The sequence below is a fragment of the Conger conger genome, chromosome 2 (genome assembly GCF_963514075.1).
Source record: "Conger conger chromosome 2, fConCon1.1, whole genome shotgun sequence".
In the NCBI taxonomy this organism is placed as follows: Eukaryota; Metazoa; Chordata; class Actinopteri; order Anguilliformes; family Congridae; genus Conger; species Conger conger.
This window is the reverse complement of record NC_083761.1, coordinates 13,981,908-14,007,752: the sequence shown is the minus strand read 5'-3', so window position 1 is coordinate 14,007,752 and position 25,845 is coordinate 13,981,908. Positions and strand designations below refer to the sequence as shown.

At 40.9% G+C, this 25,845-nt stretch overlaps 1 protein-coding gene across 2 annotated transcripts in view; it reads right to left on the bottom strand.

The window, feature by feature from the left end:
- prkg1b (protein kinase cGMP-dependent 1b) overlaps window positions 1-25,845 on the bottom strand; it is a 125,792-nt gene that overhangs the window by 85,001 nt on the left and 14,946 nt on the right. For both annotated transcript variants that reach the window (XM_061231344.1, XM_061231343.1), the window contains exon 2: window positions 21,866-22,032. In XM_061231344.1, coding sequence (XP_061087328.1) covers window positions 21,866-22,032 — 167 coding nt within the window. The remainder of the gene's footprint in view (window positions 1-21,865; window positions 22,033-25,845) is intronic.

Genomic DNA, 25,845 nt, shown 5'->3' with positions numbered 1-25,845 from the left:
ACCCTCCACTCAGGTAGTGAAGCTCTTTATCAATGTAGGGACGTTATAGAATAAAACCATACACGCTTGTTTCTCCTCCCGTCTTCCTGCAGTGGTGGGAAAAGTCTGCCCAGGTCCCGGTGGCTCGAAACCAAAGGGACACGAACCTGGCTCTTTGACACCAACAAATAGCATATCTGGAGTGTGTCACTTTTAATGACTGCGGAGTTCACAACTCTGAGGCAAGTACATCCCCAGCTGTAGCTCTTGAGCCTTTGAGCTCCCTGGTCCTTTCAAGAGGGGATGACACGAAATGGAGATGAGATGCAGGCAGCCATTGCTTAAATTAAGAACATTCACCTTCACCTTGAGTGAAGGCAATTTTATTCTGTGCCCTGAACAAAGATGCAGCCATTTACATAATAGTGGACAATCTCCAGTAAGATCCCAACGGATCAGTTTGGAAAACATTATTTTTTTACCTTTATTATTCTATATTGCCTCCAATAATAGACAGTGTAGGATCCACATTTCCCACAATCCCAATTCCGCGACGTCCACCCCGCATGACGTCTAGCTCGTTTCAGCCAATCCCATAATGGCGGGAGCAATAAACCTTCCCTGTATAAGAGCATGGTACGCTCTCGGGAAAACTCTCTTCTTCCCTCTTCCCACTTCTTTTCGACACACCCTTTTTGGCCATTCACTTCAGCTCATCTGCTCCGAGACTCGGACAGAGGCTGAATGCTGCACAGTGCACTACCAGGCCTACGGACACACCTAGTTACCTTGCGGTAACTTAGTGGCCTATAGCGAGCAGAAACTGATGTACGCGATATGCTACATCAGTTTACCCCTGCAAAGCTCACCAACGAACACCAGCAACAAACTTTTCCACCCGGAAAAAGGACCAGCAAACATCTTTTCAGCAACCGATCAGACCAGGCGACAACGTGCAGACCACGGGAATATCCCAGCTCTGCATATCTCTCCAGTACCCTCGCTGCTTCTACAAGGACAGCACGTCTTTTGGATCTAGCAATGCGTATGGACTCAGTAAGACAACAAACATTCAGGCATAGCCAGTGTTTAGTTTAGTCTTAACTGATATTGTGAATCTGTGTTTCTATATTTGCCGTCTTACCATTGGAATGTATTTTGCTAGCTGTACGTGAATTGATTTGCCGTCTTTCGCACATATATAGAGTAAACTACGCAAGTAGTCTCTTCTCACAGCTAACACTAACACGCCCACTTTTACCTTTCCTTTGTCCAAGGGACACATGCGCTTGCACGCACACATACTAACTTACCCTACTAACCACCCATTAGTCCAACCCTATATCTAGTTTGTGTTTGTACGTTTGTTTAATAAATATATTTTATTAAACCCGGTGTCTGTTTTTGGCGTCACATAGACATGAGAGCCGAGTTAAAGCAGTCTTTCAAAGAACTTCCAACCTTCAGGTTATCAGTATGTTTAATCATTGATAATAGTTATTTTAATTATTCATTAAAATACTACATTTGTGGTTAGATATTTCTGATAACAGTAATTTTATGAGACTGATTACTTTTTGCAGTTATACTGCTACACTACATTCATTGGCGCCCCGGTTTCGTAGAGAGTAAAGTACCTTTATTTGGCGGCCCGTGCGAGGACCCTACAACAGTAAAAGTGGTTCCAAGGAAAATGCTTTAAAAAGCATTTTGCAACGAATCATAGAGAAGCAAGTTCCTGCATTCTTTTGCTATTTGTGCCCCTCATAAAATTGGCGCACTGGAGTCTGAAAAAGCAATGAAAGTCAGGATGCTTTGCTTTAAAATGTGTGGGCGTCCAATAAAAACAAAAACAAATGCTCGGCATTCCACAACCCGCGGCCATATGCAAACGCGGATATCTGCCTCGGCCACTCACTCCTCGCGTGCATGTGTGTGTGTGCGCGTGTTTGTGTGTGTGTGTGTGTGTGTGTTCAGATGCTCCACCAGACCTCCAACCCCCATACACACGCCCCATCTCCCAGGAGATAGACCACACATACACAAAGCAGACATAACCACAGGCAGAAGTGTGAGGTATGGCTGCGGTGGCAACACCACATTTTACAAGCCGGCCCCAACTTATCGGCAAACAGGCAGGGGCCTGAGGTTCAGCGGGGCGTCAGAGGGAGGAAATGAATCTGTCTTAGTGGTGTGAGCATCAAACCGCCACCCCAAGGTGAGGGAGCTGAGGCCGCAGAGACTACGATAAGCAGACCCATTGAAGGCTGATTATGACATTAAACACCATGGGTTGTTTTAAGGAGTGCACAAGGAGTTCTGAAAGAACAACCCCCCTTTCATAGACCACTCTTTGTTCTCAATTCACTCTCTGAGGGTAAGCCACACTTTTCTCTTAATATGAGGGCTTTTCATTACAATTTTTCAGCCCCCGGGGTTCAACGGTAACCCTTGCACTTGCCCAGGGTAAGTAAAACCAGGTGCTGGGACAAGTAAAACTGCTTGGCCACTGACAATGCAGGGCAACGCAATTCACTATTTAAATCACTGTTTGCCACCAAGTAGCTTAGCAATGCTACTACAGAGCTTTGTGTTATTTATGCATTAAATGCCATATCCAGTGGTGTATACATTCAGTTTGGTCAGGTATATTTCTTACCAACTTGCCCAGTAAGGCCACTGTGAAAATAGCATTTCAGCCATACTGAGAAAATCTGATTAATTTATGCCTGCCGTCACACTGTGTATACTGTTATGTAGTGCCCCCGAGTTGTGAACCATGAATTCTGTAAAGCCACAATGCCCAGCACAGTTCAATGTGTGTTGCACTGCTAATATTTGCTTACAGGTTTCTGTCCTGTGATCAAACAGAAAATAATTCCTTCTTCTGGAACGGAGGGATTATACACTTGTGTGAACATTCTCCACTCGGAACGCAAAGAGAAAATGGAAGTGCAGAAGATAAGACTGACGGGTGTCAATGGCCTGAACAGTAATTCTTAATCTGCAGGTAAAGAAAGGGGTTGAGGGTTATGAGATACAGTACCTGTAAAAAGGCAGGTGATAACCCTTCCATCTGCACTGCACTGGCAATCCTGCTGGTGATGCAGATCACCAATCCTTCAAACAATTTCCCTTCCATATTTGAGCATGGGGTCTGTTACAGCTGTCTGCTTGGGCTTAGAGGATGTTCCCACTCTAACAGGAGTGCCCAGGTTGGATCATACATGTGGTTGTCCTTTTGCGTCACAGAGAGGCAGTGTTTAGCACCGTTAACTCACAAAAATAAGGACAGCCGGATCCGCTCAGCGTGAAGTTACCATGTTATCCCCCTGTTTGGGTGGGTTTCTTCCTATAGCCGAGATACACTCATTGAGCACTTTATAAGGAACACCTGTAAACCCATTTATTCATGCAATTGTCATACACAACAGTCTATAGGGTTTGCAGAGAATGGTGTGAAAAACATCCAGTAAGCAGCAGTTCAGTGGGCAGAAATGTGTTGTTAACGAGACGTCTGAGGAGCCAGACTGGTCAAAGCTGACAGGAAGGTGACAATAATGCAAATACCCACGGATTAAAACACAGAACACGTCAAAGCACTAAGTGGATATTCGACAGCAGCACAAGACTTAATAAGTCTAAAAAATATGTAATAAATACCTATTACACTGCCCAATGAGTGTTGGCTCAGGGCTCACTTAGCCAAGTGGCTAAGTTGCGTGACTAGCGGCTCCAGTGGACCCAGAAGGTTGGTGGTTCAAACCCCGTGCAGCCCTATAACCCCACGTTGTTCCAGAGGGGATTGGCCCCTGCTTAATCAAATCAACGGCAAATCATTTTGGATGCAAGTGTCAGCTAAAAATAAATGTAATGTATTTTTTACAGGGTGAAAAAAGTGGTATCATGTTCAGATTATCTTCTGAGATGGTGAAGCTTTTTTTCTAAAAGACATGTTCGTGGCTTTGCATTACACTGAGACAAATTTAGCTGGCATAGCCGCGTAGGTGTGAAAGTTAAGATCAAATGCAGACAGTTACAGCATATGAGACATCCAGTATATCCATTTTACCCTCCACACATCAGCGCAGGACATTTTGTATATAACTAGTATGTGTAATTAAAGGAATGTTGCAAATAAATCTCACAAATTGCATCAGAAAAATCAATTCATAAAGTATAAATTTAATTGACATTAAACTGCAGTTCGTATTTAAAAATATATATTAAAAAGATTTTGATTTTTTTTTTTTTACATCACAGAGATAGTATCATTAAAAATACATCAAAGACCAATTTCTATGTTTTAATTATTTTTATGCAGGGCAAAGAATGTTTTTATACCACAGATAAAATGAGCCACACATATAAACATTGAAACTTTATTCAAGGTTTTATAAACGCAGTGGGAGGCAATAGACAAGGGTTTTACAATCTGTCTATGAAATTGCAAATTCAAGCAACCATAGAGGCAAAGCAGGTCTGTTTGGATAACTTGGTCTCCACTATCGCAAAAAGCCTTGGAGATTCGATCCAATTCTACCAGGCATAGAAAAAGCCAGAACTTCTTGAATCACTCCCATTAACATGGAGTCTTGCTGCACAGCTTTGTCTGCCCCTAGTCCCCTGTTGTCATCCATCATAAAAATCCTCTCCAAATTAGCATTTAAGCCACACAGACTCTGCAAGCACCTTTCTGTGGCAGCGGGTGTGCAAATTGTTATTAGACAATTAGTGTAGCTTGTTTACGTGGGGTACAGCTGTGCCGAGTATCCGACAGACCTGTTTAGCTGGAATCAGTGACCCGCAGGACTGGTTAAATAGCAGGTGAGCGGACAGACGGAGAGTCCGTTTACACACTTCACTCCCTCTTTACCCGAGCAGCTGGATGTAGCCCCATAGTTTCCTTTGACAACTGTCACTCACAGGCGTAGTCAAGGGCCTCTAACGGCCCTGTCAACAGAGCCCGCACTTCTGGGGCGACGGCAGATGTGTGCCTCCGATATAAAACCCAGTCTGTCATCCAACACAAACACGAGGAGGTATGCTGACGCCCTTTTTCCATCCCCCGAAGAGTTCGCCAGGCGTCCGTTTGAAATTTTCATCATACTTTCATCTCTTCCTGCTCTCCTTCTAAACATTTGTCCAAATAACTTCATAGCCTCGTTACGATTCACATTTCCACTTGGGTATACACGAGGCATCTGCCTGCTCTGGCCAGTTTGAAAACAAATTAACCTGAAGGAGTCAAAAGAAGAAAGGATGCAGACAGGAATGTCTCCTCTGAGGAAATAGACATTATCACAGCTTTGCCACTTCTCAAAACTCTGGGGCAAACAGGCAAGCTTGATATTTACTATCACACAAAAAACATTCCCCCATTCCCTTCCAGCTGATAACAGAGTGTGTGATTCTCAAGTTCAAGAACATTTCAATATTAGAAGCATGTGGTTTCATTATTTGCAGTACGACATTGCAAAATGCTACTATGAGGTACACCATGCAGGGTTATGTCCTCCTGTAGAATCTGATTCTCAGTATAATGTAAGCATACAGTATATTTGCACATTGGATTTGAATGCCTATCCGTTACAGGGCCTAGGTATTTTACTACTGGTTTGCCTGCATAATGACTTCATCAGCAGTTCCTGCATCGGTTACACGTGTATTTCAGGTCTGCCCTACAGGCATTGTAACCTGTTGTGAATATTGTTTAACCTTTTCATTTAGCTGGACAGCTTGGACTAATTGTCTATTGTCTACTGTATCTCACTTTTTCTATGCAGGAAAGCAGAGTACTGTATGTTTGTTTTTGGTGCCATTTTGCATGAAAGATAACTCAAGGTCTTTGTCTCGGTAGATAGACACCACACTTGTTCCTCTTGGCATAGGGTATGGAGGTCATAAGCAAATCTCTACACATTTGGCTATTATCTTCTATGGGGAGGGAAGTAGTAATTGACCTCAGCTGATCTCAACTGTTTCCCTACTCCTGCAAAGATTCAGGGTACACAGGAAATAATAATAATTCACGTATATATCCCAGATTACCTCCAGTGTTTCAAACAAATTCTTCCAAATGGCATCTTTAAATGCCAGATGTTCAAATGTCAAATATTTCAAATGTTAAGTTTCTTTATCTAATTAATTATTTATGTTTCAATAGGCCAACAGAGGGTGATTAAACTTTCAAAGATGTCGTAATTACCTGGTTACTGCTGTATGTTGCGAAGGAAAAACAAACCCCCTACACTAGCCGCCTCATTTACCCACACAAGCACATTATCCTCCCGTTTCGGTGTCCTCCCACAGAAAAGAGAGAGGATCTCATTTACTGAGGGAGACCTGAGACCATGGTCCTCCCACGAGCTCCCACTTCTCTTTGCTCAATATTGCATGCGCTACGTCCATGCCATATTATCTGTGCAAGTGTACACAGGCCATTGCTAAAGGTTGATTGGCAGCCATTTTATATAGGCCTCCAAGAGAGTGTAAAGCAACAACTACAGAATGAGAAAAATCAATTACAATTCAACAGGAGCAAAATCAGTGCAGTGTTTCCAATATTTGAAATCTTTTGCCATCCAACTGGTTTAAAGTCAAAATAATGGGAATGATTATCTCATTATCCCACCACTATCTAGATTATTGTTTCATACCCGCTTACCAATGCCACAATTTATAATTCTACTGGGTGATTTTTTAATTGTTATTTTACCACAAAATTCAGTTTTCACATTGTTACATCCGGAAATTTTCATTTGAATGGACAGTTTTTACATAATGAATTCTGTGTCTGTCCTTGTTAGATATCACTGAGGTTATAAGCAGGAAAGCCATTTTGATTCACATTGGTTTGTAGCTATTCACTTATTGCCATAGAAATCCTGTTTATGCACACACATACAGACACAGAATTCAATACTGTATGTATCCGATGGCTCCCTTTTTGACATTCATGCAGATAAATGCACTCACTGAGCACTTTATTAGGTATACCTGTACACCAGCTTGTTAATAAAAATATTTAATCAGCCAATCATGTGGCAACTAAGTGCATAAAAGCATGCAGACGTGGTCAAGAGGTTCAGCTGTTTTTCAGACAAAATGTCCGAATGAGGCAGAAATGCGAGCTAAATGACTTTGACCATGGAATAATTATTGGTGCCAGACAGGGTGGTTTCAGTATCTCAAAAACTGCTGATCTCCTGGTATTTTTACGCACAACAGTCTCTACAGTTTGTAGAGAATGGTGCAAAAAACTAAAAACAGCAGTTCTGTGGGCAAAAACACGTTGGCCCATCAACTTCACCCACTTTTTCATTACTCAGCTGGATAACCTGGAGCAATCTATTGTCTACTGTATCTGACTTTTTCTATACAGTAAAGCGGAGTACTGTTTGTTTGTTTTTCTAATGGTGCCATTTTGCATGTTGTTAATGAGAGGCCAGAAGAGAAGGGCCAGACTGGTCAAAGCTGATCGGAAGGTGACAGTAATGCAAATCTGAACATCTGAACAAAGCAGCTCAGAACACACAACGCATCAAACCTGTACGTGGTTAAGCTACAGCAGCAGAAGACTTAAGTCTAAAAAAAAGGTCTAATAAATACCTAATAAAGTGCTCACTGAGTGTATGCTAATGATTGAAATTTGCCTCCAAAAACATAATGGCAGAATTGAAAAGAATATCAGCATTTTGGAAGGATGTATTTACCTAACTTAGCCTGCTGATAATTGTAGAGCTGAAACATCAGGAAAGAGATTAATGTGACATTTAAATTACACTAATGGCTTCTTCTCATCCTCTGTCAGGCAGGGAATACCCAAGCAAAGACACTGTGGATGATAATTAGACGGATAAAAAGTTATAATCTTCAGTCACATCATCACTGACTCTCCTCTTACCGAGCTTCCTCATACGCCGATGCCACATTTGAATAACAAAGTGGCTGCTTTAGAAGCTAAAATGAAATAAACAAGACAGAAAATAGCAAAGAATTCTTGATTGTGTGCATTAATCCAAAATACAAGTTAGGCCATGGTACTTAGACTGTAATGTATACCCAAACAATTCTGCATTAAGACTGGATCATATAAAATAAACAATTTTATTCTATGATATTTTCCAGATCACCAGGACATGTCTTTGGGAATAGATTATGGATAATAGATATCCCCCCAACTTCCCCTACCCCCCCTCCTCTCACCCCACCCCTGAACAAGGCACTAGGTTGGAGATTGACAACCCCCCTTAGGGGGGGTTCACTCTCCTAGCCATGACTCAGTAAGCCCTAACTAGAGTGAGCCAGAATTACAGCCCCAACTCAACGCATTCCCAGGCCCATGCCAAGCTACTGTCCACGAATTTCACTAAAACCCCAGCCTCAGCACCGCCAGCTGTTAGCAAAGCCAGTTTAATTGACACTGTAGTCTGGAGTGGGAACTCTGGGATGGTAGAACCACCCAATTAAGAGGGATCTACAGAGAGAATAGCAGAGGGTTGGCATGAATTTCAATACTTGTAGTCCTTCCTGTCTTCTGCTCTAATAGTTTTTTTGTTTTTTGTTTTTTTCAGTGATTTTATTTTTTTCAGCCATGTCAACAGCAAATTAATAAAGTTTCATGGGAGGCCAAACATAATCATTCTAATCACAAATAAAAATACAAGACTGCCACAAATCACCGTCACTGTGCACAAAATAGTTCAATATAAGCGTGATAGACCTTATCTGCAGTATTGAGACAAATGGTCGACTGCGAGGTTATAACAAGGAACGAAAAGCTAAAATGTCATCACCTTCATCTTTCTCGCAAAATGTGCACTGTCATTCAAAGGAATCATGCGGCAGAGGTAAGTTGACATTTGAGGAAATGACAATATATCCAGAGGTTTATTCGCCAAACCCTTGTTTCATCACACCCAGAGCTTTGAGGGGGATGATATAACTGCACAAGCCACAGTCAAATCCACGAGACAGACAATGAAAAATACATGTCTCTGTACAGTGGGGACTGCACTGGTATGTTAATGCCGAGCCTTTGTTGGATGTCACATGGCTAGGTCTAATGGACCTAGCCATGTGACAATTGTGAACCTCCATTTTCCTTCCACCCCACTATTGAGGACTATTCTTCTCACAGATGAATCTCAGTGCTTTCGGTGCTTCACAAGGCCTCCATAGCCATCTGACCTTCAGGAATTCACAAGCCAGTCGCTATCTGCAAGCACTGCATCACTCGGCATCTCATTTTTTGAACACAAGTTTTTATTTTAATCCTCCTTCAAAATGAACTAAGCCAATACACATATCGCTTACAGACTACATTACATAACATTTTTTTACATTTTTTGTCATTTGGCAGACGCTCTTAATCCAAAGCGATTTACAAGTGCATAGGTTCTACCACAAGTCAAAGCATCACATCCATAACTAGGAAAATACACATGGAATGCCGTTCTAAACATATAGTCATCATCATAAGTGCCATTTTTTTTTTTTTTGGGTAGACAAGGAGGAGAGGGATATCAGAAAGGGGGGGCAGGGGAAATCAGGAGGGATGACTAAGGTAGAGTTTGAAAAGGTGTGTTTTGAGTCTGCGTCGAAATAGGGGGAGGGATTCTGCTGTCCTGACAGTGGTAGGCAAGTCTAGAGCACAATCTATGCTTTTCCTGTGCCGATTGAAAGGAACAAATCTTTTCAAATCTTTTTTACACTCAATTTATGCTATGACATAAAAGCTGTGACATTTTCAGTTCACTTTACAAGTGACAAAAAATAGCAGGTAAATAACAACCATCAAACAGCATCAAAGGTAATGCTGAATGTGGGATTCAGAGCCGCTCCAGTAAGGCACGATATTGAACTTAGTTATGCTAATTTTAAGAATGATGATGAGAACAAGCCCATAGAAAACACTGAGCAAAATCACCAATAATTCTTTGTAAATAATGTATTAGAAATTGGTCATCTTCAGAAAAATGTATAGGCATTAGTATGGCAGGGAAGAGCCATCCATCTTGCTTAAGTATTCCTACAGGATTAAGGGGAATGGATGAGCGGAGGAATGATGATGATAAGACACACAGTTGTTGTTGCCTTTTTTAGGAGTCCAAAGCCACAGCAACGATACAGGAATACGTCTGCAGCAGAAAAGATCTCCAGCCATGAAACACACAGTAAAAGCACCTGAGGCCATGTCTCTGATAGGAACAGGGCTTTTCTCTGCTGTGTGCTGCTGTTCTCCACCCAGAACAGGCTCCTCCGTCACCTTCTCCTACACTCGCTCAGAGATCCAGCGTGTAGGGGAACGCACCGAGCAGGAGCACCTCCTTCCTGACTCGTGCTCCCGTCGGTACGGTCCTGAAGGCACGCCTTGACGCTTGGAGGCTCTCGCTAAATATTAATCGACAGGACATGAGGTAAAGACCTTCACAAATTAGCTATTAAATCTGACATTTAATGCATATTGATACAGCCAATGTGCAGGGAAAAAAACATCAATATCCACTTAGGTGCCAAATAAATATGTCCCTTGCATGCTAATGAAAGAGTGGTGTCTTCTGTGCAGTGCTTTCTCCTGAACAGAAGACAGGCGAAGAGCTGCATGGTGCAGTCCACTCACTGAGGGATCATTTGCACATAAATGACACATTACCTCTTTGTATGCCAAGGTAAAGCATGAGAGAGATTAAGCCCTTCTGCAATTTTTACACCAACATTTGCCCAATGAATGTGCAGGTATGTTTCTTTCTTGGAAAGGAATCAGTCACATTTCACCTAACAATAAGGCTCTTACACTTACGTGGTGTAGTTCTGCATGACTGATTCACTCCTGACATTGACAAATTTGATCGCCGATTTTCACTGCGGTAGGGCGTTTTTCTCACTTTCAATAAAAAGAGTAATCTGGTATTCAAACCTAAATTCCCCATTCCCTGATATGATGGATATTTGAAATGAAACTGACCTAGAATAGAGTATTTTATCCTTTTCTGCTGCCTCATTTAATGCCATCAGAATAAAATTATCTAGCAGGTGGGCGACACATCCGATAGCATGAGGATAGCATAACAATAATGTAACTACTGCATTAGCAACCACGCACTTAATTTAGACACGGCTGCTACATTGACTGCCTAATGGGGGCCTGTGGTACATGGCTTGGGGACAACTGGTTCGTTCAGCCTGGTAGAGGCAACCTGTAAATCCTCCATGAGCTACAGCTCCATTTCCCAGGCTGACAAAGCACATCGCGTCGAACGCAGCAAGCCAGAAACTGCCCCATTACCAATCAGGAACTTCCATTTTAAAAGGCGATGCCTGTTGATTGTAGCAGAGGCTCGATCAATGACCACTGCAGAGACTGTAAATGGTACGCGGTGAACGGGCCATGGTAGCTGATAGGGGAACGAAGCAGGGGTTCAAGCAGCAGGACGCTCCAGGGTTTAGCTCATGATTGTACTGAGCCCAGTGCCTTCTGAGGACAATGGAGTGCACCACCAGCCCAGGAAAATGATCTTTTAACATTGAAGACGTGGAGCGAGATTCCCACACCAACCGCATGTAGTCATTCTGCCTGCACAGCAGGGAGGCAGTGTGGCACAGCCGAAACCCACTATGAGGAAATGGTTTTAGAAGTTATGGGAGAGTGAGGTTTCATGGATAGATTCTGACAGCTGGAACTGCAATGAGCTGTAAATCACAGGTGTAATTAAACAAATTTTAAATGGTTTTCTGGAAAAAGCAAAACACAATGACTGGTTGAAATTGGTGCGTTTCTGATAGTGTCCGGTACTGTAGATCCATCCTTTTATAATTGCGACAGGCGGATTTCGTTTGATCAACATTTGCACCTTGTTTTTTGTGATCAAATGTTTTTTCTTTATCCAGAAAAGTTTTCACAGTGCATTTTTTTACATTTGAACCCCGTGACAGATATTTCAACAATTAATAGAGAGTGTTATTATTCTTCACAAAAGTTGGCAAATTCCAAATTTAAAAAGTTACTAAACTCTATATTTAAATGAAAAGTAGCACTTACATTTGTTTTTAAGTCAGGGTTAAGGGAAAATAATGATTGGAATCAGACTGAACCCTCTTCCTTTCATCATTCGGAGAGCAGCCAAAATGTCTGACACACCCCATCCACCCACGCACACACCGAAAAACTTCAAACTGCTTTTAATTGCAATGTGCTGAAAAATTTATTTACAGATAAGCAGCCTTTACAGGCCGTACAAATGACACAATGAATTCTGAGCCCCAACTCTCTCCTGCTGAAACTTTTCTCTTTTTCTTTTGCAATATATCTTATTTACATTTAAAATAAGCAAATATGCCCTTTGAATGCCACGTTACTGTAAACTTCATCTTGCATTCACCGGGTTGCTATGCAACCATACCCTTGTTAAGTTAAGAGAGTTTGGTATTTTTTTCTATTATGACTGGTCGACTCCTTCTTGGCTCACAAGAGGGTGGATCTTTCCAACATATGCACGATTTTAAATTGAGCATTGAGTAATATCAAACCTCATTGTCAGGATTTGAGAAAAGTGGAATTTTCAATCAAATTAAAATGTCATAAATGTCAGAATTTGGATTGTATTTTTAAATCCTAGCTGCAGCAGTGTTGTACACATGAGCAACTGAATTATTGTACTTCTGTCATCAGTATAACCATATAAAATGTGAAACTTAAGTTTCTCTGTAGACACAGTAGTGTGCAAATAGATACAATATAAGAAGATGAAACTTCATCTTTCTAAATGTAATGTTTAAAATACGCATTATTTGCAGTTAAAGGGGATTCATGAGGGTGTCAATGATCCAGTGAAAACACTGGGTCCAGGAGTCCCTTGGTGCTGTACCACTGTAGCACCCAAGGAGGGAGGGCTCCAATCAGCAGGGTACTCCATTTCTTATGGCAGAATAGCCACTTGATCAGGAGCAGAGTGAAAAGTAGCAGCAGTGGGCTACGTGTCACCCATACTAGTCCGTACACTCCAGAAGATACGAAGGAGGAGCAACAATGAAAAGAGATGGGACTACAGTAAGATGACCAGACTTTTCAAAAAGGAAAAGTTCATTGATTTGCCCACATGTTACCATGAGAGTGAGGAGGTAATTCATGCTAATCAGTCTCAAATCTCATGACACACAGTGCTCTCCCATTACTTCAATGCTGTCCAATTCTCACATCCTGCACATGCTCACATCATTCCTGGTGGAAAGCTGCACTACATTAGCTCAAGGCAACACTGGAGCTTAAAGTCAACATGCCGGGAACGTCAAGTACCGAAAACCACTCCATGCAAAAGACCCAAAAAGATGGGTTTTTCTTCCTGGTAATGCTAAGGCAGAAGTGAGGCTGTTATTAATTGCTGGCAGCAGTATTGATTCTGTCACACACGACACCGTTTGCTACACATCCAAATGCCGTTCCAGAAGAACTCCCGGTTCTTCAGCTCTCTCTCACAGCTTACTGACCGGGCACGTCTCAAACCGCACAGAAAACACTAGAATATTACTATTCAAGAAGCAAGCTTTCACAGCTGAGATAAGACTTCCAGGAAATCCATTCAGAAAGAAACAAAACGATAATGCGTGAGATCTGACGCAGCTTCTTCAGAGAAGGCCAGGTTCTCTCTTTCAGGGCGCGCGGAAATGTGGATGAGCTTTGCCGGTAATGTGTTAAATGGGACATGAAATGGCATTTACGGTTTAGCCTTTACACAAATGGGTCTTTTAAGCTTCTTTGCCTGTCCAACGACAGCCTCTGACATATTCATGGATTGCTTATTTCTCACGTTGTCCCAAGGGTTGCCTTTATCATAAGCTAATGATGCTGGATGCAGATTGTAAATTCATTAGTCTGCAGTGTCCTACCCATATACCTTAAAAGGGAACTTTTTATAAACTGCTGAATAGTCGGTAATAGTCCCATAGCATCACTTCGATGTTCATTATCTCATACTCAAAATAAATTCCAGTATGCTGGCTACCACCCCACAACAGAACAACAGAAATTATTACTTGCGCTGGTTGACAGTTTCCAATTATTTTGATCAAATGAGAGGAGCAGTCAGACAAGACAAAATTTGAATTTGGGAATAGCGCAGACTTGCTGCTGATTCAGACATTTCCCTGTAGGATCGAGATTTGAATGTGCAACAAATTGAAAATCTGTGTTTACCGAATTTGACCCGTTTTTCTATTTTTCTGCCTGTCAATGGCACATTAAAGCCTTATATGGGCCGGGCATTCAGAACTGTCAAAGCTTTAAACCATGAAATGTTCAACCGTGCTGTTAATACTAACACGTCAATGTATTTCTGCTGGATATTTTTACAAATATATCCATGTCAAAGTGTTACTACTGGTATGCATAGCTGTTGGATCATAACAAATTTGTCACTGATGCTGGTGCGTGCCTATTATGAAAGCACATTATTTATCGGTACAAACAACACATTAAGCATCCGCAGTGACAACAGATACGCTGAAGAGTGCTTCAAGAGTGCACAGTGAGGGGTCACAGACGAGGTCCATCAAAGTAAAACGCTTACTCACTAAGGGGCCCGGACGGGTAAAAATGAAAATGAAACATAATTAGTCCTTCAGCCCCTGGTGAAAGAGTTCTGTTCTGTCAGAGCCAAAAACGAATCTTGTGTGAATGTCTTTCAGCAGTGTTTTCCGTTGACTTTGCTGGAAAAAAAAAAAAAAAACATATACAGTTCTGTAAAGTACACAGTGTTTATCACTTTCAGATCTTTCTCGGCAATAGTTTTACCGTTCAGAGGAGAAGAAAATATGTTTAGAAGTGGAGGAGTTCACGGCACATAACCTGCTCTTCTCTAATGCTTTTGTCTAAAAGGTGGATGAAAGAGAACATCAAACATTTTTTAACGGAACACTAAAACACTATCTTCTCTCAAGATATTCAAAGCCCACTGAATCACAGTTAAATTACAGGCTAATACTAACACATGTAATAAATATATTGCAGCCAGAATTTTCCTCCCAATATGAATCAAATGACCCCCTTACCACGGTCAACAGGCCCTTTGTAAACTGCATCAAGGCAGCCTCCCTGTTCAAGCGCTTTGAAAGCTGTGCTAAGATTATGGTATTGAACCCTGGAACCTGGAATTCTAATGTAAAAACGTTTTTTCTGTGTTTTCTCCCATTATATATAAAAAAGGTTATATCTTCTAAAAGTAAAATGTATGAGCAATGAGTGTATGTGTGTGTGAATGCAAACATGTGCTTGTGTGTGTTTATTTTTGTGTCACAGTATCTGCTTTAGACAAATGAAACACATTAAGGTTGAATGTCTCAGACATGTGGTTGTTATGAAGGGTTACACAAAGAAGGCCATTTCAGGTCTTTCTCCTGCTTTCACCACACAGCATGAGAAGATGAGCCCAACCAAGGAACATCTCACAAAAAGAAAATACCATCCAATCAAGTCATACTGTGATAGGCACCTTCTGTGTTCTGTAATAATCTGGGAGTAAGAGCAAAATTACCACAGAAAAAGAATGACTTCAAACAATCACACATTCCCTCTAAAACAAAACAAAGAAATACAGACTCATCTCAGTGTTGTGAGGTTGCATACATCATTGATTTGAAAATTGCCACACAGTGCAATGTCTGATGCAGCAATTAAAAAGTAGTTAAATTGCACCCCAGTTTTAATTGCCTCAATCCCGCGTGCTTTGTTAGCAGGCAGTAAGCTGCAATTTGTGGTATTGGTTTTCGTGCAATCAGACTGGTTCTATTATTTTTAGTCAACATGAAGTCATAGATCAGTGGTTAAGATGGCTCAAATCGTCAACACCATTTGGAGCCCCACCAACATAAAATCAGGAGGAATTCATTCAATCAATCGCCATGCCTGGTGGGTGGTTTATTGAATTAATAATTGTTTTATTGAATAAAAAACTACTTAAATTGTATATTTTGTTCAGAGCCTTAGTCATTCTTGATAGTATATTATACTGACAATAATCAATTTTAAGGCACCTTTGAACTTAGCTCACTACAACGGCTCATATTCATTAACATAATCAACCAAACGAGGGAAAAGTTACGTTCAGATTTAGCATAGCTTTCTGACTTAGGAGTGAAAGGCTATACATTCATAGCAGACTCCTTCCTTTTTTATGTTTGATAATGCATGAATAATGTAATGGCCCAACCACAGGGAATGTTGTGTATGCAGAATATCATTATTTAGGGGACTGCTGGTGCGGGGGGCTCATCATGTTGATGGTACAATAGGTAATTTCAGACTTCTAATGGTCAAGAGAGGAATAGCCGCAACAAACACCTTCAAACCACAACACTGTTTATCCCTTCCCTTCACTGTAAACAGGCTGACGTTGAAATGCCATTGGCTGTAGCAATTAGAACCAATTTTCAACCAATGAGCTTGAATTCTTGTACAGTTATACAATGTTTTGGTACAGAGTGTCTGGCCGTCAACTGGATATTTTGAAACCTGAATTTAAGGACTGTAAACACAGGCAGAGGGTGAGTCAACATGTCAGTGAGCCTTTTTCAATGATAGGAAGGGATTTACAATGGTCTTGTAACAATGTTTTAACAGAAAAATCTCACCTATTGTACCTTTAAGGTGCTGTTCTAGTGTGTGGATGGACCACAGGGTTCCATACTGAATCTGGAGTCAGTAACGAGCGGTGCCAACTGGCTCCAGCTTCTCCCAGGGAATGGCTGGGAAGACAGAAACTCTGTGCACAATAGCAATCCATGCCGTTCGATTAGACACCTGTGGTTAACCTGTCAAGATGAACTGTCATCCTCAGACTCACAGCTCTGCAAGTCCCAGCTTGTGAAACGGCTGTGTGCTAAGAAGCAATGACTGACACCATGTGCTACAGAGTCCTAAATCGATAGCAGTGAGCACAACATGACTGCTAATACGCCTTTACGTTCCAAAAAAATGACAGCCAAAAGAAAGACAATGGCACAGCTTATTAAATTATTAATATTACAAAAGCAGAGACAAGAGTTAGGCAATAAGTATGTAGGAAGCTAAGAGGAGACTGTCACAACCTCTGGCTAGGAACCATCAAACTGCAGATGACTATCCGCCAAACAATTGCAAAGGGAGTTACATTTTGTATAGTTCTGTGACCAGCAAGGTCCCTTGATATTTGTCACGCATTGGCTTTTTGTACCAGTGCCCACGTCATACGAATAGCAGCAATTTCTCCAGCTCAATTCACACCACGAAACAACCTGGCCACAGGCAGCCAAAAACCTCCATCAAAGTAGAGTGAATAGGCAGCTGCAAAAGGGCTTTTGTTCTTCCAAGCTAACAGACATCGAATGACAGGGTCCATAATTGTGATTGGAGTCATGAATTGTCGGTAGGAGTCGTCTTTGACGGAACTAGTAAATGGGAGCTCCACTGCACTAACAAACTAAAGAGGAAGTATTCAGGAGATTATTTGTGAGGCAGGTCACATCACATTGGCCCAGGTGTGCCCATCTACACCAAAATCATGCATTCACCAGCTCATTGGCTTATTGATGTACATGTCTATCACACAGCTCCATCACACACCTGCTGCAGGTGAACAAGCACTGTGAGTGAAGAGGAAAACTCATCACTCTTTCAGTAGGGTGGGTCTGATTTATCGGTGCATGTTGTTTCAAGCAGACCCAGATTCAGAGGGGGGGCAGGATCTGATAGGGCCAGGGGGTTCCCCTGCTAAAATATAATGCTAGTTCCAGGCCCTGCTGTTTAACCTACTGGAAAAGAACGGTTGATATCGATCATCCCTGCAGCTGAAAAGAAATCTCTGCCGGGGACTGTGGAGTGAGAAAGTTTAGTCACTAACTCGATTTACAGAGCAGTCTGTGAGCCCAGTGCTGTATGTGTTTGCACAGTTCGATTCAGCATCACAAAGCCAGGAAACAGACACTTTCACAAAATTATGAAAGTACTAGTGAAATTTCTGATTCAAAATAACAGTGCTAATTTCCAAGATTGATGATTTTTCCGTTCATGAAATGTGTCAGACAAAATCCTTTTTGATATATTTAGTGTGGAAACACGTCAGTAATAGTCTGCCATGTATCTAGATAAATTGGTAAATGGTTGGCATTTATATAGTGCCTTTATCCAAAGCGCTGAACAATTGATGCTTCTCATTGACCCATTCATACACACACTCACACACCAATGGCGATTGGGTGCCATGCAAGGCGCCAACCAGCTCGTCAGGAGCATTTGGGGGTTAGGTGTTTTGCTCAGGGACACTTCGACACAGCCCGGACGGGGGATCGATCCGGCAACCCTCCGACTGCCAGACGACTGCTCTTACCGCCTGAGCCATGTTGCCCCCATTGTCACCCCCAGTTTAACATCTCCATACATACTAACCTTTTCCAATAGATACTGCATGTCTTGCATTTTAAAAGGATTATTGATGGTTTATTTTAAGCAGCATCAGTATAGTTACTCAAGGAATTTCTGTGAGAAAAGAAAAATACTCAATAATATTTTTCTCAATTCTCATCTCATCTTCAGATTAGGAATCAACATCAATGTGTTTATTCATGCTTATGAGAACCATAAGAGCACGACTTCATTAAATTGACAGGAAGTATTAAGATCGTGGTCTTCATAGATCATGTTCCAGTCCTTTTTTATCCTTTGTTTGTCCTTAATTCGTTGGCTTAACAAAAACTGTCTGCTGAAACAAGTTTGAACTACTACGGGCTTCAGACTCCAGGGAAATAGTACAACAATCAATTGTATCCATTCTTTTCGGTCTTCGCATTAGCCATATAATTTATATACTAACAAGAGCAAAATTTACTACTGTGACTATATTTGTATATATCTATAATCAGCCAGTATTACTCACATACACTCAGTGGCCACCTTATAGGGTAGACCTGTACACCAGCCTGTTAATGTAAATATCCATCCATCCATCCATCCATTATCTTAGCCCACTTATCCTGAACAGGGTTGCAGGGGGGCTGGGGCCTATCCCAGCATACATTGGGCGAAAGGCAGGAATACACCCTGGACAGGTCGCCAGTCCATCCATTCACTCAAACACTCATACCCACAGGCAATTTAGACTCTCCAATCAGCCTGACCTGCGTGTCTTTGGACTGTGGGAGGAAACCGGAGTACCCGGAGGAAACCCACAGATTGGCTAAAGCTGACAGGAAGCTGACCGGAAGGTGTCAGTAATGCAAAATAAAGAGCATCTCAGAAACACAAAACGTGTCAAACCTCTATGTGGATAGGCTACAGCAGCAGAAGACCAAAGAAATTATCATAAGTTTCATAAATACCTAATAAAGAGCTCACTGAGTGTATTCTAATAATAACATTATCACATGTTATTTAGTGTGGTTTTACAGTATATCTAGTGGTATATTATTTTCAGATAAATTAGGGTGAAATACACTTCCATCATTCAACTAATCATCAGAATAAACACAGTAAGCACAGAATAAACAGTGAGTTTTATATCACCCTAACTGCTTAGTATTTTATCATTTTGCCCAATTATAAATAAAATGTTTTGTCTTTTTTTGGTAAATGCATTATTTTCTAACCATGGATTCAATATTACATCGGGATCTGATCTGTATGCTGCAGCCAGGCATTAAAGTCTTGTTTTCAAATCTGATTTCACTTTATTCCAAAATTTTCCACAGGTCAATACAATTTACTCACTTAAGGAATACAAGCACAGAAATCACAACAAACACATGAAAACTTCGAAAAACAAATCTTACCATATTTATAGGTCATATAGATATCAAGCTACTGGCCTACACATAGTTTTCCTCAATACTTTATGCATATACAAACCCTTAAACACAACTCTCATATTCAATGCAGACACAAAGGATGTTGTGTAGAGACAGACTCTGTAACACAAGTGCATCTGCATTAAATCAAGCAAGCTAATTTCCTCAGTAAGCAATAAAATCATGACTCAAACACAACCACCGACAGCGGCAAATCTCAGCACGACTATGCATCTCCTTTTCTTGTTAAATTCAGGAGTTATAAAAATGTCTCATTGAAATTCCACAGACAGTTTTAGGTTCTTGCAGGATTGGAGAGTATAACATAGAAAAAAATCATCTTGACATCCTGTCTTACTGTAAATTCAGTCATATTCTGGGTTGTGCTTCTGCCACAATATTCAAATGAGAATTAAAAGAAATAGAGAAAGATAAATAATTCAGATTACAAGCAAGATGAAACATGAACTCTCTGACAGCTAAACTAGCATTGTGACTGGAAAGCATATTCTCAAATTAATATGGCTAACATTTTCCAGATAGGTAACACTAATAGACTGTACGAACTGCTTGACAGAGAAAATGCCTTGATGGTACTGTCTGAGCCAAGTAAGAGTTGAATGGCGCTCAGTAGCTTACTCCACTTCTTGCTAAATATAAAAATGGTGTGGAATGTAAATGTTTAGATAGAATAAACAAGACCATACAGCATGGTCATTATTTCAATGTGGCAACACAGTTTGAAAAGCCCAACAACATCGGCTCCCAAAAGGGACAGACCAGTTAGAACCAGTTCTATTTTCAAATGAGACAATTAGTTAAAGATTAACTGTGCAGTTCAGCATAGTTTTAACCAGGGCCCATTCTAGTGTTTTTCTATTGTCTCAACTGGCATGGCTTGTGCAATTTAATCAAACATTAGGACTTAACTACAAAAAGAACACTTGAGGTGAGTGCGGTGAGTGCAGTTTACTTTTTCCCCTATTTTCTTCCGGTTCAAAATGCCATAGTTATCTGTGTTTCTGTTCATCTCAGCCTCCTCTGTTGGCCAGCAAATACTGTCCAGAAATGTGATGCTGAGCTACTTCTATCTCCACAGCTCCCCTGCTACAATACACAGACAGTGAGCTGATGGAGAGGACACACCACAGACCTTTTCACACTGCACTATAGTAAGCCCTGGATATCCTTGTCCCCAGGCTAACAATAACCCAAAGCTAGCTTATGCTGTGCCCACACATGCATTTATTAACCCTGGACTGGCTATTTTGGCACCATGTTTGTTCTCCGGAGCAGGGTCAGCTAGCCCAAGGCTACGGTTGGTGCTAGCTCTCTTTAGATTGGGCAGGTGTGCTTAGCCCGGGACTAACAACCCTCTAAGCCCAGGCCTAAGGAGGCTCTTATAACAGTGTGAATGGACCTCAAGTGTAGCTTGTACAGATAAGACAGTGGGAGCCAAACTGACTGTAGGGGTTCACTACTGCATAACAAGTCATCCTGCTGACTGACAGCCTACCCCAATAATACTAATAGTACCAACATGAAACAGCTAGCACTGGCATGGTCCAGATTCTATACCTGACTATGGCACCTAGTATATATACACTAGTACCTTAACAGGGAGAGCCACTCAGCACCACTTGTTTTCATGAATTGGCTTAGTCTCAACTGGGAGGGAGAACTCACACCTTTAGGTAATTTAGGTACATATGTTTAGAGTTATTAGACAGTGGTGATGACTTTTATACAATAAAGGTAGGGGATATTGGCATGTCTGGAACACCCCACCAAAAAGTATTGACTGCCCACAGAAAATTAAGATAAGGAAAATGGAAAAAATGACAGGACTGTTGTTCTGTGGTTCTGTGGGGGTTTTTTTGTATGTCACTTGTTCCCACATGACCCAAAAATAAATGACCTGCCCTGAATATTACCCGAAGCTTATTCTAGAATTATTCCCCAGGCCCATTCTAGAATCTTATCTTCAGCCCATTTTAGAATATCACTTCTAGTTCATTCTAGAATATTAGCCGATGCTTAAGTGAATTAAAAAAAAACATTTCCTGTGACATACCTTCCATAACATACACCAGTGATCCCACATCACCCTCTTTGATGATACAGCTATCCTTCCCGTATTCCACTGGATACATGCAGTCTACAATCTCCTGGATTTGAGAAATCTCAAGGTTCTTCATGAAGTCGTTGTCCAGAATAGCTTCCTTGATTAACTCCTTGGACCTGTAAGTACAAATGGAATATGGTGAAATTTTATTATGTAATAATTACTATATTGCTCAGTACTGATTCTATAATATACAACATTCTATTAATAAACCTACTGTAGTTCTAGGTAAGATTCTAAGGGTGTATTGCTCGACTTTTGTAAAGTAAGTCTCAAAAAAGTTTTACTTTATTTTATAAGCACAATAAAATAGACCAAACTGCACAGGGGCATATACACAGAAAACAAGATGAAACTGCATTACTTATAACTCCTCGTGCTGTAGTAGGTTTTTACAACTTGCTCTCATAATTTAATTAAGCTTTTTTACTTTCTCCCTATACAGTCACAGAGGGACACTGAATGTTTCCAAAATGAAGACAAAGTCTTTATTTTTTCACTAAACGACAGACCTACCATGTAAGAGCCTTTTCTTAAAGGAATACACCAACATTTTGGGAAATATACCTTTTTTCCAGACTTAGATGAGATAATCGATTTCATTTTTGTGCATTCACTGGCTTGGTTTCCATGTTAGCATAATGTGTTAGCTTAGCATAACGATTTGAAGCCTATAGGAGTCAGTAGCCTACCTCCTCTAAATCTTATAGCAACTCCAAAGCTGTCTTATTTACACAAGGTAAGGTAGGGGTATTTGAAAGACAGGTGAGGAGAACATTTTTTAAATGTTAAACAGTTTGAACTATGAGTGCTGAACACACATGTATCCTTCCATCTTCCACGGGTTGACCGCAGTGATCTGCGCACCGTCTGAAGCTAGAGCTAGTTCCGGCACAAGAGCTAGATACCTTCAGAAGGTGCGCGGATCAACCAGCGGAAGATGGAAGGATAGCGGTTATAGTTCAAACTGTTTCGCGTTTTAAAAAAACATTTCAGATACACATGATACCACATGTAGGTTTTGGAGTTTGGAGGTGTATTTCTTCACTTTGAAGGAGGTAGGCTACTGACTCATATAGGCTTCAAGTCTTTATGCTAACCTAACACATTATGCTAACATGGAAACTGAGCGAGTGAATGCACAAAAATGAAAATGAAATCAAACATCTCGTCTAGTCTAGTCTGGGTAAGTCAGAAAAAAAGGTATATTAAACAAATTTGTAAGAAATTGGGGAACTGGCCATCAAAACCCTTATTTGGACATGTTGGTCTGGCCTGAATTTTGGTGGCCGGTGAGTCATATTTTATTGAGGAAAGGAGTACATGAAAGATTAGCCGTTTAAACCCAGAATCAGCAGCTCACTCTGTCCGGAAAGGCCTTGTCATTACTTGCTCGCATGGAGCAACCCTCAGAAAATAGCAAAATGATGCCCTCATTGATCACTGTAATGACATGATTGCACAGACCATACAAAAAGTACTTCAAGTCTTTGAAAAATGTTATAATGCCAATACCTAAATAAATAAATAAATAAATAAAAAGTAAATGGTGTTTGGGACATAATGGTACTTCTGCAGTGCTGAAACCTGCTGTGCCATGGAGACCACGGCAGACCTCAGACTAGGAAACAGACAGATTGTAGTGTGATACAAAGCATTAACTCTGTCCCACCAGCCATACTGAAAAGCTGCCTGTGTGCGTTTTAATGTCTTGCTTGCGGAGATAAGCACACTCATCTGTTGTTGGACTAAGAGAAAAAGCGACACTCTAATGCCCTTTGAAAAGCATTTGTATGCTTGGTTACCTTTTATAATTGAAATGTCTTGGAGATGTGCTAAAGATGAGACTGTCAAACTGGGCCAAATATGCTGTATTTTTACATTCACTTTGTGTAAAAACTGGGTGAGTATGTTTCTTCCTTCCTGCAAATCCCATAAAACAGACCTCAACCTGTTCAGAGCATGTGGCTAGAGCAGACAGTTGCTTCCGCTTCTGAATGACACAGATTGTATCCACAGAACAACATTTGGTTGATCATACTGCCTGCAAGGGACTCTCTGTTTTCCAGCACATTTGAATTAATTTGAGGTCCTGCAATTATTTTCTTTTTCCTCCATTCAGTGAACCAGTTCATGAATATCCAGACAAATTATTACAAATGTTAAGACAAGAAATCTGCCAGTTATACCAGTTTCTGGTTCTACAGCTATCTCCCGACACCTAAATAAGTAGGCCTGACAGAGGCCTTCTGTGCGAAGAACTTGATAGTGTTATCTACGTGAGTCAAGTAGGAAATGCAGTGGAAGTCCTCCTCGGGGTATTCTGAGAGATTCACATTAACAGGATATGTCTGCTCTTCAGATCGCAGTCTTCAGATATGTCCTGGTTGGGTATGAAGCTCCAAATGAAGTATCAATCAATCCACTCAAACTGAGTGAATTTTTATGAAACGATCATCTCTTTCCAGCTGATATATAGTAATCGCTGATTGTTTGTAGCCGTGTTGTGTCATTCACACTTCAGAATGAGTCAGCAGAAATATTTCACTTCATTTCTGCTGCCGAAGTAGCAGCATGTGGTTCATTTCTCACAACATTACTGCACCTGCATGTTACACTGGAAAGAAAACACATCCAGTCATTGATATTCAGAAATGGCAAATCCCACGAAAAGAAGAAAAAACTATGTTATGAAAAGAAGAGAAAATACAATTTATTACCAGACCTACCGCTACTCTCGTAACATTGTGTAACTGAGACCTCATTTAGAATATAATTCATATCTGACACACTTGATTATGTTGCTGTGTCAACAATTGGCAAGGCCTTTGTGTGAAACAGTGAAGTGAAGGCATTTGGATCAAAGGTTGCTTTTTGGGGTTCTGAATGTGGTGCATAATTGCTCAGCCATGCACCAATTACTTATAATTAACAGAAAAGCAATTAGAAGGCAGTTTGCTATGCCACACTAGGCCGAGATGCTCTTTCCCTGGGTCCTATTGGAATTGTGTTTACATCGCCATGGAAACAGAAGCGATCTGACATCCAATGAGATGAGCCTGAGTTTGGCAGTGCTAAGGACTCAGTAAGGATCTCAAATGAAGTTAATCACATGTAATAAGGTTACGGGTGAGAGTGGAGCACGCCCATCCATCTTTTATCCAAAATCCGGGTCAGGGTAGGTGAATCACTGATTCTGGCTATGATGGATGCTTGAAATCAGCAGCTCAGGGTGAAATTATGCATATTGCCTCTTGTTGAACACAACAGAATAAAATTAAATGATGTGTGTATAAACTTCTTAAATACAGATGCTGTATATTCATGTTCATTGACTCATAAACTATCCAAACATGGATAGCAGACACCATATACAAAAAATCTACCTAATACCTGAAATCCTAAGAGCATACCTAAGGAACAGATTTATTGCTAGTATGGAGAAGTTTTTTTTTTCCATCTGAAAATATATATTGTTAAAATCCTTAGAGGAAAGCAAAGCTTTGAGATAAAGCTAAATAGAATAGGCCAAAGGGATTCCTTTCAATGGTGTGAACTACAGGTGGCGGCCAGCTTTGAAGACCGCCACCTCAATGGCCTGTCATCTTCCCACTTTGAAGAAGCAACAGAAAAAGACACAATTTCCACTCCTCATTGAGCCGCTCAATATTAATCAAACGCTTTCATATCAAAAGCCGAGTTGCAATGAGCACCCTGGCAACATTTTCTGAGGAATGCTGATGTGGTTTTTGCCCAGATGGAGAGCTGGAACATAGTGTGCAACATCTGACAAATTTCCATGTTCCAAAGAAGTGAATAACTGCTAGTGATAGACATCCACGAACAACCAGTGACGTGTGCTCTCTTCCCCTAAAAGCCTCCCCCTTTCCCAATGTGTCTTTTTTCTTTTCTTCCGCAAAAGATTTGTG